The following is a 15,644-nucleotide window of genomic DNA, read 5'->3' as shown; positions in this document are numbered from 1 at the left end:
TGAGAAACAGCATCTCCATAGGTGAGTCCCCCTCTGGGGCTATTTACCCCTTTCCAGCCTCCCGAGTGCATTCGCCAGCCTGCCCCCTTGCCCTGAAATGTGGACTCTGATTCCCCGACTCCCGGCTCCAAGGAGGTACCTGTCTCCTTTGCTGGTGCCATTGGGTGCCTTCCCTGGGCACCCTTCTGATGTGCCCGTGCATTCCCTGGAGCCCAGTTGTATCCTGTGCTTATCCCTCCCCACTCACCCACACCCCAAACTTGGAGCAGTTCTGTCCCACTGAATCATCCAGCACTCAGGAGTCCGGTGCCCACAGCAAAGCAAGACTAGCTTCAAAATCAGAAGACCTAAAAAATACATCGCCCGTGTTCAGAGACTCCTGGAGGTTTGAGTCTGGGAGGGATCATCCAAGCCCGATGACTGAAGTTTGTCCAGTTCTTTGCATTTGCCATCTGGGTTTTGGGTTTCGCGGGGGCTGTGTTTTCAAGCTTCCCACCGCGGCCTGGAGAGGTTTGTTCAGTAGAAGGCGAGTTTCTTCTGTAACCCACGGGACTCTGGAGCCTGGGGGTTGTCAGGAACCAACTTGCCACGAGTGCCGGCCACACCGCCTGAGGTGTGCCCCATCGGAGGGTGCTCTGTGAGTCACCCCTTTGTTTCCTGCTGGCAGTTGATGTTGTGGCAGTGATCAACGTCAGCGTGGAGGTGGTGAATGCGGTCTTCAACCTGAGCCTGGAGAACCGGAGCTCCCCTGACTTCAAAGCTTTTGAGATCCTCTTTCAGAATCAGGTGAGGGAGATAAGGGCCCACATTGTGGGGCGGGGAGCTCACTCATGACCAAGGTCCAAGAGAAGGGTGCAAAGGCGGGGGTATGAGGGTATGAGGCTCTCTTGAATTTGGTTGTGATGATATGCTGGGGTCCCCAGAACTGCGAGCCCTGTGTTCCCCCTCTTGGTCTCCACAGGTGAGAGCTTTGCTGGTGATAGGTGGTGGGGGGGGGCGGTGGGTCAGTCTCCGGCCACGCCAGGAAACCCTACAGGGGTAACCAGCCCAAACCTCACCTCGCCAGGAATGATCAGTGAATTCCAGGTCCCAAGGGAATGTGTCCAGCCAGAGGTGGATTAAAGTTTGATGGGGCCCTGGGACAGAGCATTGAGACCATTACTCCTTGTTCTATCATCAGGTACCACTGAGAACAGTCTAGATCCATCCTCTTTGGAACCCCCTTTCAGGTAGTTGAAAGCAGCTATCAAATCCCCCCTCATTCTTCTGTTCTGCAGACTAAACAATGCCCCTACTTATACAGCCCCAAATGCTCTAAGCCTTCTTGGCAACAAGGGCACACTGTTGACTCCTGTCCAGCTTCTCGTCCACTGTGACCCCTAGGTCCTTTTCTGCAGAACTGCTTCCTAGCCATTCGGTCCCTCGTCTATAGCAGTGCATGGGATTCTTCCATCCTAAGTGCAGGACTCTGCACTTGTCCTTGTTGAACCTCATCAGATTTCTTTTGGCCCAATCCTCTAATTTGTCTAGGTCCTTCTGTATCGTATCCCTACCCTCCAGCGTATCCACCACTCCTCCCAGTTTTGTGACATCTGCAAACTTGCTGAGGGTGCAGTCCATGCCATCCTCCAGATCATTAATGAAGATATTGAACAAAACCGGCCCCATGACCGACCCTTGCGGTACTCCGCTTGATACCAGCTGCCAACTAGAGATGGAGCCACTGATCACTACCCATTGAGCCCGACGAGCTAGCCAGCTTTCTATCCACCTTACAGTCCATTCATCCAGCCCATACTTCTTTAACTTAGTGGCAAGAATACTGTGGGAGACCGTATCAAAAGCTTTGCTAAAGTCGAGGAATAACACATCCACTGCTTTCCCCTCATCCACAGAGCCAGTTATCTCATCATAGAAGGCAATTAGGTTAGTCAGGTGTGACTTCCCCTTGGTGAATCCATGCTGACTGTTCCTGATCACTTTCCTCCCCTCTAAGTGCTTCAGCATTGATTCCTTGAGGACCTGCTCCATGATTTTTCCAGGGACTGAGGTGAGGCTGACTGGCCTGTAGTTCCCCGGATCCTCCTTCTTTCCTTTTTCAGTGAAGAGCAGCTAGTCACTTAGTGGGGCTTGGCCAGGCTCTGGCCCTAGTGCTGAGCTGGGTTATAGTAAAAGGAAAGAGATTTGTCAAGAAAAGATGTCAGTTTGACACAGTCCTTCATGACGATTCTGGACCAACTCAGACGGGATATGTGGCTCGGAAGCCCCCGTCCCGTATCCCCTCAGTTCCAGGGAACGTCCCCAGTGGATAGCAATCCAAAGTCAGTGGGTAAATTGAGGCACATGGGTGTGGGTCAGAAAAATACTATTACAATTCCCACCTTCATGACAGGCACCCTGCCGCACAGGGGGAAAGGGTCTCTGGGGATGGGCTTTCTGCTGCATGGGCGGAGGAGACCTGTGATGAAACACCCCTTGTTCTTGGCTGAGAGCTTTGTTTCTTTTCCAGACTGAGAAGATCTATGGTAAGATCCCCCAGTACCAGGGGCTGGAGATCATTTCACTGAGGTAAGAGGCTGGGGTGGCAAGAGGACCCCCAGAACCACAGTCCTGCTCCCCCTGTGCTCTGGGTGGTCCAGGTATCCTGGGGGCTGGATTCCATCCATGGCGGTGGCTCCGCTGGGACATCAGGGTTCTGTCCAAGCAAAACCCTCGTTGGAGGCCCCCTTGGAGCGAGAGCATGTGGCCGCCTCCGCTCGGCCCTCGTTTCCCGGCACTGACGTTGGCTCCTCTCCTCCCGCACAGAAACGGCAGCATCATCGTGGATCACGAGATCTTTTTGTCCGTGCCATATTCCAGCTACAACAGCACGTACACGGAAGCCATCAGCAATGTCAGAGACCGCCTGGTCCGCAGCAACTGCACATCCAATGACACAGGTGACGTGCTAACTCAATGTCCCGAGCCGTGCCCCTGATGGCCCCGTGGGACACACCTTGCCAGGGACCCCTTCCGCAGATTAGGTGCCGGGAATAGGAGCCAGGACATTCCGTTGGCCAAAAACTATCCGCTGAAAGGCTTGGTCTGATGGCAAATGGCTTCTTTCTACTAGAAACTGAAATGCTCTAGTTTTTGTCTCTGCTGGAAAACTGGTATATTGGAGGGCAACTGTTTTTTGACACACACTAAAAAGGCCCTTTACAACAGCCAACATTTTTAATCACATTTTTTGACGGAAGCAAGAAACCAATTTTGCTCTCTTCAAAACTTTTCTAGGCATAGGGATGAATTTCCCACCCAGCTGTGATTCTGGGTGAGAACTCCCCACTCTCCCGCCCTCCAGCTCATAGCTCTAAACACGCACCAACCTGGGCCCAGATCCCCCCAAAAACACAGACGCTGCAACTCACATTTGCAATTCCCTCTCTCTTTCTTTCAGACAAAATATGCTTTGCACCTGGAGCAACACATGTCAACTCAGTAAATCTGAACATAGCAGGTAAGACCCAGAGCCTCTGTCTCTGCTCGTCACCCACTTCCCGTCACTCCCAGTATAACTCCAGGTGTCTGTCCCATAGGTTTGTAAGGTCAGAGCCGCAGCTGGTGCGAACTTGCATCACAGCTCAATCAATGCCAATGGATTCACAGCAGATTCACACCAGCTAAGGGTCTGGCCGGCAGATGCAGGGACCCCAGTGATCTTTGCGTCTGGCTGAGCTAGTGCGGAGCGTTTGGAGACATACAGTCTCAATTTAAAGGCTCTGGGAATCCAGCAGCTCCACGGGGAAGCCGTTCCGGCCGCCATGTGCATGTTCTGTGCAGTGTGAATCGGTCTAGCCGCAGCTCCCAGGCGTTAGATGCCTTCTCCCCTGTAGCCCGGGATCCGGTCACTCTCTGGGACCGGTTACCATTCTGGAGAGTCCCTTGGGACACGTCTGGCTGAGCAGCGTCTGAGCATCCAGGGAGGAGGTGGGAGGCGGGTTGGTTTCCTGCGGTATTTACCTGCCTCGGCTTTCGTCCCCCTCTCCCTAGCGGTCTGCCAGAGTAACTCTGACATTCCCGCGGCGTACCAGAAATATTACTTCCCGCTCAACGTGAACAACACGCTGATGTGCGTCTCCAACTGCAGCAGCCACAGCCCCTACGGCCCCTTCTGCAAAGCAGGGGAGCAGTGCTACCTCGGGACGCAGGGACCCCAGTGCCGGTGAGTCTCACACCTCCCCAAGGGGCCTCCCTGCTGCTGGAGCTCTAGACGTCTTTCCTCCCTGCTGCCGTATCCCGTGAGCTCATCAGCTCTCCAAAGCCAGGCAGGGCAGGGGATGGTCTCCTCTCTGGGTCACTGCTGACCCCAATGCCTCAGCATGGTGGTAACTGGGGGTGCTGTGCTGCAAGAAGTGGGGAGCCTGAGCTGTGGGAAGTGGGGGGCTCAGCAGGGGGCACTCTCCCCTGGGAGACAGGGCTGGCCCCAGGGCGGTGCTAGGGGGCGCTGTGGGGCAGGGAGCGGGGCGGGGGGCACAGCAGGAGGCGCTCTCCCCTGGCAGGCAGGGCTGGTCCCAGGGCGTCGCTAGGGGGCGCTGTGGGGCAGGGAGCAGGGTGGGGGGCTCAGCAGGGGGCGCTCTCCCCTGGCAGGCGGGGCTGGCCCCAGGGTGGCGCTAGGGGGCGCTGTGCGGCAGGGAGCGGGGCGGGGTCACAGCAGGGGGCGCTCTCCCCTGGCAGGCAGGGCTGGTCCCAGGGCGGGGCTAGGGGGCGCTGTGGGGAAGGGAGCAGGGTGGGGGGCTCAGCAGGGGGAGCTCTCCCCTGGCAGGCGGGGCTGGCCCCAGGGTGGAGCCAGGGGGCGCTGTGCGGCAGGGAGCGGGGCGGGAGGTTCAGAAGGGGATGCGGTCTGCTGGGAGGCAGGGCTGGCCCAAGGGCAGCATTAGGAGGCTCAATGCAGCAGGGAGTGGAGTGGGAGCCTTAGCAGGGGTCACTCTCCCTGGGCAGTCAGTGATTACCACACTGCCCCAGCACGGTGCCAGGCGGGGTTGCACTGCAGCGACGTGGGGCGGGTGACTCAGCAGCGGTCCATGGGAAAAACATTATTGGTAACTGGTTACATGAATGATGACACCACGGTAATTTTCCCCACTTAGTGAGCTGATCACGACAGTAGCAGGGACCCAGTCAACACCAACAACAACGGAGTTCACAGCAAGTGAGACAACAGACAGCACAGCGGTTCAGTCCAGCGCAGAGACTCTGAGCTCAACCACTGCTCTGGTCCCAAACACGTCTCTATCCACCACAGAGAGAAGGACACACACCAGTTCTTCAGAGACAGCTACAGGAGAAAGTCTGATGACGGCTTCTCAGTCTACTCTGACAGCATCATCCAGTGAAAGTCCCCTAAGGACGACTGTCACACAACCAGCGGTCTCTGAATTCACCTCCACTAAGACAACCGTGACATTGGTTCCTCCCCATCCAACTGGCACTGAATTCACAAGTAGGGAGACTACCATGGCAAGCTCTCCTTCTCTTCCAATGACAGAGACATCCACACACAATGCGATAACATCATCAGTGCACACCACAACGGAAACAAGCAACAGAGAGACAACCTCAGCAACATCCTCTCCACCGCCAACGGTGACCTTCTCTTCCACCCATAGCACCTTCTTGACTTCTGTCTCTCACACGACCCTTTCTGAAACCACCACCAAAGAAATGACACTGGCAACAACGGTCTCTCCTCCAGCCTCAACAGAATTCATCAACAGTGAGACTACTTTGTCAACAAAACCCTCTGTGCCCGCTGAGTCTGAAACATCCACCAGCAAGACAGCGGTGACAAGAGCTACTCACTCTGCAGTTGTATCAACATCTTCCAGGGATATAACAACAAGTGTCTCTCTCCCAACACTACCTGAAACATTCACCAGTGAGACAACCCTTACGACTTCTCTTCCCACTACCTTTAGTGAATATACAAAAAGTGAGACTCCCATGGCAACCTCCTTTCCAGTGCTGAGCACTGAATCCCTGTCCATGCCCAGTGCTTCCAGCCTGCTCTCCACGGCTCACGCGAGCACCATCTCTGAGTCCGAATCCGTGCCCATCTCTTCTGGCCCGACCTCCACAGCTGGGACCAGCACCATCTCCGCGTCTGTCTCCATGACCAGCAGTTCCATCCCGACCTCTGCGGCTGAAGGCAGCACTGTCCCTGAGCCTGTCTCCATGCCCAGCCCTTCCAGCCCGACCTCCACTGCCGAGGCCAGCACCGTCACACAGCCAGTAGTCTCTGAATTCACCACCACTAAGACAACCGTGACATTGGTTCCTCCTCATCCAACTGGTACTGAATTCACAAGTACGGAAACTACCATGGCAAGCACTCATTCTTTTCCAATCACAGAGACATCCACACACAATGCCATAACACCTTCTTCAGTGCACACCACAACGACTCTTCTTCCCCCTACTTTTAGTGAATATACAAAAAGTGAGACTCCCATGGCAACCTCCCTTCCGGTCCTGAGCACAGCCCAAATTTCCACAAGGGAGGAAAGTCTGACGACGGCTTCCCAGTCTACTCTGACAGCATCGTCCAGTGAAAGTCCCATGAGGATGACTGTCACACAACCAGCGGTCTCTGAATTCACCTCCAGTGAGACAACCATGACATTGGTTCCTCCCCATCCAACTGGTACTGAATTTACAAGTACGGAGACTACCATGGCAAGCTCTCCTTCTCTTCCAATGACAGAGACATCCACACACAATGTGATCACATCTTCAGTGCACACCACAATGGAAACAAGCAACAGTGAGACAGCCTCAGCAACATCCTCTCCACCGCCAACGGTGACCTTCTCTTCCACCCATAGCACCTTCTTGACTTCTGTCTCTCACACAACCCTTTCTGAAACCACCACCAATGAAACGACTCTGGCAACAACAGTTTCTGCTCCAGCTTCAACAGCATTTACCAACCCTGAAACAACATTGTCAACAACACCTTCTGTGTCCGCTACATCTGAGACATCCACTAGTGAGACAGTGGCAACAAGAGCTACTCACTCTGCAGTTGCATCAACATCTTCCAGGGAGACAACAACCCGTGTCTCTCTCTCAACACTACCTGAAACTTTCACCAGTGAGACAACACTAACAACGACTCTTCTTCCCCCTACTTTTAGAGAATATACAAAAAGTGAGACTCCCATGGCAACCTCCCTTCCGGTCCTGAGCACAGCCCAAATTTCCACAAGGGAGGAAAGTCTGACGACGGCTTCCCAGTCTACTCTGACAGCATCGTCCAGTGAAAATCCCTTGAGGACGACTGTCACACAACCAGCGGTCTCTGAATTCACCTCCAATGAGACAACCATGACATTGGTTCCTCCCCATCCAACTGGTACTGAATTTACAAGTACGGAGACGACCATGGCAAGCTCTCCTTCTCTTCCAATGACAGAGACATCCACACACAATGCGATAACATCTTCAGTGCACACCACAATGGAAACAAGCAACAGTGAGACAACCTCAGCAACATCCTCTCCACCGCCAACGGTGACCTTCTCTTCCACCCATAGCACCTTCTTGACTTCAGTCTCTCACACGACCCTTTCTGAAACCACCACCAATGAAACAACTCTGGCATCAACAGTTTCTGTTCCAGCTTCAACAGCATTTACCAACCGTGAAACAACATTGTCAACAACACCTTCTGCGTCCGCTACATCTGAAACATCCACTAGTGAGACAGTGGCAACAAGAGCTACTCACTCTGCAGTTGTATCAACATCTTCCAGGGAGATAACAACCAGTGTCTCTCTCTCAACACTACCTGAAACTTTCACCAGTGAGATAACCCTAACAACGACTCTTCTTCCCCCTACTTTTAGTGAATATACAAAAAGTGAGACTCCCATGGCAACCTCCCTTCCGGTCCTGAGTACAGTTGAAATTTCCACAAGGGAGGAAAGTCTGACGACGGCTTCCCAGTCTACTCTGACAGCATCGTCCAGTGAAAGTCCCATGAGGACGACTGTCACACAACCAGCGGTCTCTGAATTCACCTCCAATGAGACAACCATGACATTGGTTCCTCCCCATCCAACTCGTACTGAGTTTACAAGTACGGAGACTACCATGGCAAGCTCTCCTTCTCTTCCAATGACAGAGACATCCACACACAATGAGATAACATCTTCAGTGCACACCACAATGGAAACAAGCAACAGTGAGACAACCTCAGCAACATCCTCTCCACCGCCAACGGTGACCTTCTCTTCCACCCATAGCACCTTCTTGACTTCTGTCTCTCACACAACCCTTTCTGAAACCACCACCAATGAAACGACTCTGGCAACAACAGTTTCTGCTCCAGCTTCAACAGCATTTACCAACCGTGAAACAACATTGTCAACAACACCTTCTGCATCCGCTACATCTGAAACATCCACTAGTGAGACAGTGGGAACAACAGCTACTCACTCTGCAGTTGTATCAACATCTTCTAGGGAGATAACAACCAGTGTCTCTCTCTCAACACTACCTGAAACTTTCACCAGTGAGACAACCCTAACAACGACTCTTCTTCCCCCTACTTTTAGTGAATATACAAAAAGTGAGACTCCCATGGCAACCTCCCTTCCGGTCCTGAGCACAGCCCAAATTTCCACAAGGGAAGAAAGTCTGACGACGGCTTCCCAGTCTACTCTGACAGCATCGTCCAGTGAAAGTCCCTTGAGGACGACTGTCACACAACCAGCGGTCTCTGAATTCACCTCCAATGAGACAACCATGACATTGGTTCCTCCCCATCCAACTCGTACTGAGTTTACAAGTACAGAGACTACCATGGCAAGCTCTCCTTCTCTTCCAATGACAGAGACATCCACACACAATGAGATAACATCTTCAGTGCACACCACAATGGAAACAAGCAACAGTGAGACAACCTCAGCGACATCCTCTCCACCGCCAACGGTGACCTTCTCTTCCACCCATAGCACCTTCTTGACTTCTCTCTCTCACACAACCCTTTCTGAAACCACCACCAATGAAACGACTCTGGCAACAACAGTTTCTGCTCCAGCTTCAACAGCATTTACCAACCCTGAAACAACATTGTCAACAACACCTTCTGCGTCCGCTACATCTGAAACATCCACTAGTGAGACAGTGGGAACAAGAGCTACTCACTCTGCAGTTGTATCAACATCTTCCAGGGAGATAACAACCAGTGTCTCTCTCTCCACACTACCTGAAACTTTCACCAGTGAGATAACCCTAACAACGACTCTTCTTCCCCCTACTTTTAGTGAATATACAAAAAGTGAGACTCCCATGGCAACCTCCCTTCCGGTCCTGAGTACAGTTGAAATTTCCACAAGGGAGGAAAGTCTGACGACGGCTTCCCAGTCTACTCTGACAGCATCGTCCAGTGAAAGTCCCATGAGGACGACTGTCACACAACCAGCGGTCTCTGAATTCACCTCCAATGAGACAACCATGACATTGGTTCCTCCCCATCCAACTCGTACTGAGTTTACAAGTACGGAGACTACCTTGGCAAGCTCTCCTTCTCTTCCAATGACAGAGACATCCACACACAATGAGATAACATCTTCAGTGCACACCACAATGGAAACAAGCAACAGTGAGACAACCTCAGCAACATCCTCTCCACTGCCAACGGTGACCTTCTCTTCCACCCATAGCACCTTCTTGACTTCTGTCTCTCACACAACCCTTTCTGAAACCACCACCAATGAAACGACTCTGGCAACAACAGTTTCTGCTCCAGCTTCAACAGCATTTACCAACCGTGAAACAACATTGTCAACAACACCTTCTGCATCCGCTACATCTGAAACATCCACTAGTGAGACAGTGGGAACAAGAGCTACTCACTCTGCAGTTGTATCAACATCTTCCAGGGAGATAACAACCAGTGTCTCTCTCTCAACACTACCTGAAACTTTCACCAGTGAGACAACCCTAACAACGACTCTTCTTCCCCCTACTTTTAGTGAATATACAAAAAGTGAGACTCCCATGGCAACCTCCCTTCCGGTCCTGAGCACAGCCCAAATTTCCACAAGGGAAGAAAGTCTGACGAAGGCTTCCCAGTCTACTCTGACAGCATCGTCCAGTGAAAGTCCCATGAGGACGACTGTCACACAACCAGCGGTCTCTGAATTCACCTCCAATGAGACAACCATGACATTGGTTCCTCCCCATCCAACTGGTACTGAATTTACAAGTACGGAGATTACCATGGCAAGCTCTCCTTCTCTTCCAATGACAGAGACATCCACACACAATGAGATAATATCTTCAGTGCACACCACAATGGAAACAAGCAACAGTGAGACAACCTCAGCGACATCCTCTCCACCGCCAACGGTGACCTTCTCTTCCACCCATAGTTCCTTCTTGACTTCTGTCTCTCACACAACCCTTTCTGAAACCACCACCAATGAAACGACTCTGGCAACAACAGTTTCTGCTCCAGCTTCAACAGCATTTACCAACCCTGAAACAACATTGTCAACAACACCTTCTGCGTCCGCTACATCTGAAACATCCACTAGTGAGACAGTGGGAACAAGAGCTACTCACTCTGCAGTTGTATCAACATCTTCCAGGGAGATAACAACCAGTGTCTCTCTCTCCACACTACCTGAAACTTTCACCAGTGAGATAACCCTAACAACGACTCTTCTTCCCCCTACTTTTAGTGAATATACAAAAAGTGAGACTCCCATGGCAACCTCCCTTCCGGTCCTGAGTACAGCCGAAATTTCCACAAGGGAAGAAAGTCTGACGACGGCTTCCCAGTCTACTCTGACAGCATCGTCCAGTGAAAGTCCCTTGAGGACGACTGTCACACAACCAGCGGTCTCTGAATTCACCTCCAATGAGACAACCATGACATTGGTTCCTCCCCATCCAACTCGTACTGAGTTTACAAGTACGGAGACTACCATGGCAAGCTCTCCTTCTCTTCCAATGACAGAGACATCCACACACAATGAGATAACATCTTCAGTGCACACCACAATGGAAACAAGCAACAGTGAGACAACCTCAGCAACATCCTCTCCACCGCCAACGGTGACCTTCTCTTCCACCCATAGCACCTTCTTGACTTCCGTCTCTCACACGACCCTTTCTGAAACCACCACCAATGAAACGACTCTGGCAACAACAGTTTCTGCTCCAGCTTCAACAGCATTTACCAACCCTGAAACAACATTGTCAACAACACCTTCTGCGTCCGCTACATCTGAAACATCCACTAGTGAGACAGTGGGAACAACAGCTACTCACTCTGCAGTTGTATCAACATCTTCTAGGGAGATAACAACCAGTGTCTCTCTCTCAACACTACCTGAAACTTTCACCAGTGAGACAACCCTAACAACGACTCTTCTTCCCCCTACTTTTAGTGAATATACAAAAAGTGAGACTCCCATGGCAACCTCCCTTCCGGTCCTGAGCACAGCCCAAATTTCCACAAGGGAAGAAAGTCTGACGACGGCTTCCCAGTCTACTCTGACAGCATCGTCCAGTGAAAGTCCCTTGAGGACGACTGTCACACAACCAGCGGTCTCTGAATTCACCTCCAATGAGACAACCATGACATTGGTTCCTCCCCATCCAACTCGTACTGAATTTACAAGTACGGAGACTACCATGGCAAGCTCTCCTTCTCTTCCAATGACAGAGACATCCACACACAATGCGATAACATCTTCAGTGCACACCACAATGGAAACAAGCAACAGTGAGACAACCTCAGCGACATCCTCTCCACCGCCAACGGTGACCTTCTCTTCCACCCATAGTACCTTCTTGACTTCTCTCTCTCACACAACCCTTTCTGAAACCACCACCAATGAAACGACTCTGGCAACAACAGTTTCTGCTCCAGCTTCAACAGCATTTACCAACCCTGAAACAACATTGTCAACAACACCTTCTGCGTCCGCTACATCTGAAACATCCACTAGTGAGACAGTGGGAACAAGAGCTACTCACTCTGCAGTTGTATCAACATCTTCCAGGGAGATAACAACCAGTTTCTCTCTCTCAACACTACCTGAAACTTTCACCAGTGAGACAACCCTAACAACGACTCTTCTTCCCCCTACTTTTAGTGAATATACAAAAAGTGAGACTCCCATGGCAACCTCCCTTCCGGTCCTGAGTACAGTTGAAATTTCCACAAGGGAGGAAAGTCTGACGACGGCTTCCCAGTCTACTCTGACAGCATCGTCCAGTGAAAGTCCCTTGAGGACGACTGTCACACAACCAGCGGTCTCTGAATTCACCTCCAATGAGACAACCATGACATTGGTTCCTCCCCATCCAACTCGTACTGAGTTTACAAGTACGGAGACTACCTTGGCAAGCTCTCCTTCTCTTCCAATGACAGAGACATCCACACACAATGAGATAACATCTTCAGTGCACACCACAATGGAAACAAGCAACAGTGAGACAACCTCAGCAACATACTCTCCACCGCCAACGTTGACCTTCTCTTCCACCCATAGCACCTTCTTGACTTCTGTCTCTCACACAACCCTTTCTGAAACCACCACCAATGAAACGACTCTGGCAACAACAGTTTCTGCTCCAGCTTCAACAGCATTTACCAACCCTGAAACAACATTGTCAACAACACCTTCTGCGTCCGCTACATCTGAAACATCCACTAGTGAGACAGTGGGAACAACAGCTACTCACTCTGCAGTTGTATCAACATCTTCCAGGGAGATAACAACCAGTTTCTCTCTCTCAACACTACCTGAAACTTTCACCAGTGAGACAACCCTAACAACGACTCTTCTTCCCCCTACTTTTAGTGAATATACAAAAAGTGAGACTCCCATGGCAACCTCCCTTCCGGTCCTGAGCACAGCCCAAATTTCCACAAGGGAAGAAAGTCTGACGACGGCTTCCCAGTCTACTCTGACAGCATCGTCCAGTGAAAGTCCCTTGAGGACGACTGTCACACAACCAGCGGTCTCTGAATTCACCTCCAATGAGACAACCATGACATTGGTTCCTCCCCATCCAACTGGTACTGAATTTACAAGTACGGAGACTACCATGGCAAGCTCTCCTTCTCTTCCAATGACAGAGACATCCACACACAATGAGATAACATCTTCAGTGCACACCACAATGGAAACAAGCAACAGTGAGACAACCTCAGCAACATCCTCTCCACCGCCAACGGTGACCTTCTCTTCCACCCATAGCACCTTCTTGACTTCCGTCTCTCACACAACCCTTTCTGAAACCACCACCAATGAAACGACTCTGGCAACAACAGTTTCTGCTCCAGCTTCAACAGCATTTACCAACCGTGAAACAACATTGTCAACAACACCTTCTGCGTCCGCTACATCTGAAACATCCACTAGTGAGACAGTGGGAACAAGAGCTACTCACTCTGCAGTTGTATCAACATCTTCCAGGGAGATAACAACCAGTGTCTCTCTCTCAACACTACCTGAAACTTTCACCAGTGAGACAACCCTAACAACGACTCTTCTTCCCCCTACTTTTAGTGAATATACAAAAATTGAGACTCCCATGGCAACCTCCCTTCCGGTCCTGAGCACAGCCCAAATTTCCACAAGGGAAGAAAGTCTGACGACGGCTTCCCAGTCTACTCTGACAGCATCGTCCAGTGAAAGTCCCTTGAGGACGACTGTCACACAACCAGCGGTCTCTGAATTCACCTCCAATGAGACAACCATGACATTGGTTCCTCCCCATCCAACTGGTACTGAATTTACAAGTACGGAGACTACCTTGGCAAGCTCTCCTTCTCTTCCAATGACGGAGACATCCACACACAATGAGATAACATCTTCAGTGCACACCACAATGGAAACAAGCAACAGTGAGACAACCTCAGCAACATCCTCTCCACCGCCAACGGTGACCTTCTCTTCCACCCATAGCACCTTCTTGACTTCCGTCTCTCACACAACCCTTTCTGAAACCACCACCAATGAAACAACTCTGGCAACAACAGTTTCTGCTCCAGCTTCAACAGCATTTACCAACCGTGAAACAACATTGTCAACAACACCTTCTGCGTCCGCTACATCTGAAACATCCACTAGTGAGACAGTGGCAACAAGAGCTACTCAGTCTGCAGTTGTATCAACATCTTCCAGGGAGATAACAACCAGTGTCTCTCTCTCAACACTACCTGAAACTTTCACCAGTGAGACAACCCTAACAACGACTCTTCTTCCCCCTACTTTTAGTGAATATACAAAAAGTGAGACTCCCATGGCAACCTCCCTTCCGGTCCTGAGCACAGCCCAAATTTCCACAAGGGAAGAAAGTCTGACGACGGCTTCCCAGTCTACTCTGACAGCATCGTCCAGTGAAAGTCCCTTGAGGACGACTGTCACACAACCAGCGGTCTCTGAATTCACCTCCAATGAGACAACCATGACATTGGTTCCTCCCCATCCAACTCGTACTGAATTTACAAGTACGGAGACTACCATGGCAAGCTCTCCTTCTCTTCCAATGACAGAGACATCCACACACAATGAGATAACATCTTCAGTGCACACCACAATGGAAACAAGCAACAGTGAGACAACCTCAGCAACATCCTCTCCACTGCCAACGGTGACCTTCTCTTCCACCCATAGCACCTTCTTGACTTCTGTCTCTCACACAACCCTTTCTGAAACCACCACCAATGAAACGACTCTGGCAACAACAGTTTCTGCTCCAGCTTCAACAGCATTTACCAACCGTGAAACAACATTGTCAACAACACCTTCTGCATCCGCTACATCTGAAACATCCACTAGTGAGACAGTGGGAACAGGAGCTACTCACTCTGCAGTTGTATCAACATCTTCCAGGGAGATAACAACCAGTGTCTCTCTCTCAACACTACCTGAAACTTTCACCAGTGAGACAACCCTAACAACGACTCTTCTTCCCCCTACTTTTAGTGAATATACAAAAAGTGAGACTCCCATGGCAACCTCCCTTCCGGTCCTGAGCACAGCCCAAATTTCCACAAGGGAAGAAAGTCTGACGACGGCTTCCCAGTCTACTCTGACAGCATCGTCCAGTGAAAGTCCCTTGAGGACGACTGTCACACAACCAGCGGTCTCTGAATTCACCTCCAATGAGACAACCATGACATTGGTTCCTCCCCATCCAACTCGTACTGAATTTACAAGTACGGAGACTACCATGGCAAGCTCTCCTTCTCTTCCAGTGACAGAGACATCCACACACAATGAGATAACATCTTCAGTGCACACCACAATGGAAACAAGCAACAGTGAGACAACCTCAGCAACATCCTCTCCACTGCAAACGGTGACCTTCTCTTCCACCCATAGCACCTTCTTGACTTCTGTCTCTCACACAACCCTTTCTGAAACCACCACCAATGAAACGACTCTGGCAACAACAGTTTCTGCTCCAGCTTCAACAGCATTTACCAACCGTGAAACAACATTGTCAACAACACCTTCTGCGTCCGCTACATCTGAAACATCCACTAGTGAGACAGTGGGAACAAGAGCTACTCACTCTGCAGTTGTATCAACATCTTCCAGGGAGATAACAACCAGTGTCTCTCTCTCAAC

The 15,644-nt window shown here is 50.9% G+C and overlaps 3 protein-coding genes across 3 annotated transcripts in view; all 3 read left to right on the top strand.

The window, feature by feature from the left end:
• Nucleotides 1-15,644, top strand: part of RNASEK (ribonuclease K) — a 321,727-nt gene that overhangs the window by 70,658 nt on the left and 235,425 nt on the right. The window lies entirely within an intron of this gene.
• LOC135976031 (mucin-2-like) lies at nucleotides 9,100-12,562 on the top strand. The gene is made up of 2 exons (XM_065570379.1): nucleotides 9,100-11,839; nucleotides 12,552-12,562. The coding sequence occupies exons 1-2, from the start codon at nucleotides 9,334-9,336 to the stop codon at nucleotides 12,560-12,562; spliced, it is 2,517 nt and encodes an 838-aa protein (XP_065426451.1). The 5' UTR covers nucleotides 9,100-9,333.
• On the top strand, nucleotides 12,774-15,406 carry LOC135976030 (mucin-2-like). The gene is made up of 2 exons (XM_065570378.1): nucleotides 12,774-14,623; nucleotides 15,396-15,406. The coding sequence occupies exons 1-2, from the start codon at nucleotides 12,889-12,891 to the stop codon at nucleotides 15,404-15,406; spliced, it is 1,746 nt and encodes a 581-aa protein (XP_065426450.1). The 5' UTR covers nucleotides 12,774-12,888.

The sequence above is a fragment of the Chrysemys picta genome, chromosome 16 (assembly GCF_011386835.1).
Source record: "Chrysemys picta bellii isolate R12L10 chromosome 16, ASM1138683v2, whole genome shotgun sequence".
Taxonomy (NCBI): Eukaryota; Metazoa; Chordata; order Testudines; family Emydidae; genus Chrysemys; species Chrysemys picta.
The sequence above is the reverse complement of the archived record's forward strand: the minus strand, read 5'-3'. Positions and strand labels throughout refer to the sequence as shown.

Bases quoted from the DNA above. Each gene is read 5' to 3' on its own strand.
- LOC135976030 (XM_065570378.1), top strand. From the start codon at position 12,889: ATGGCAACCTCCCTTCCGGTCCTGAGCACAGCCCAAATTTCCACAAGG.
- LOC135976031 (XM_065570379.1), top strand. From the start codon at position 9,334: ATGGCAACCTCCCTTCCGGTCCTGAGTACAGTTGAAATTTCCACAAGG.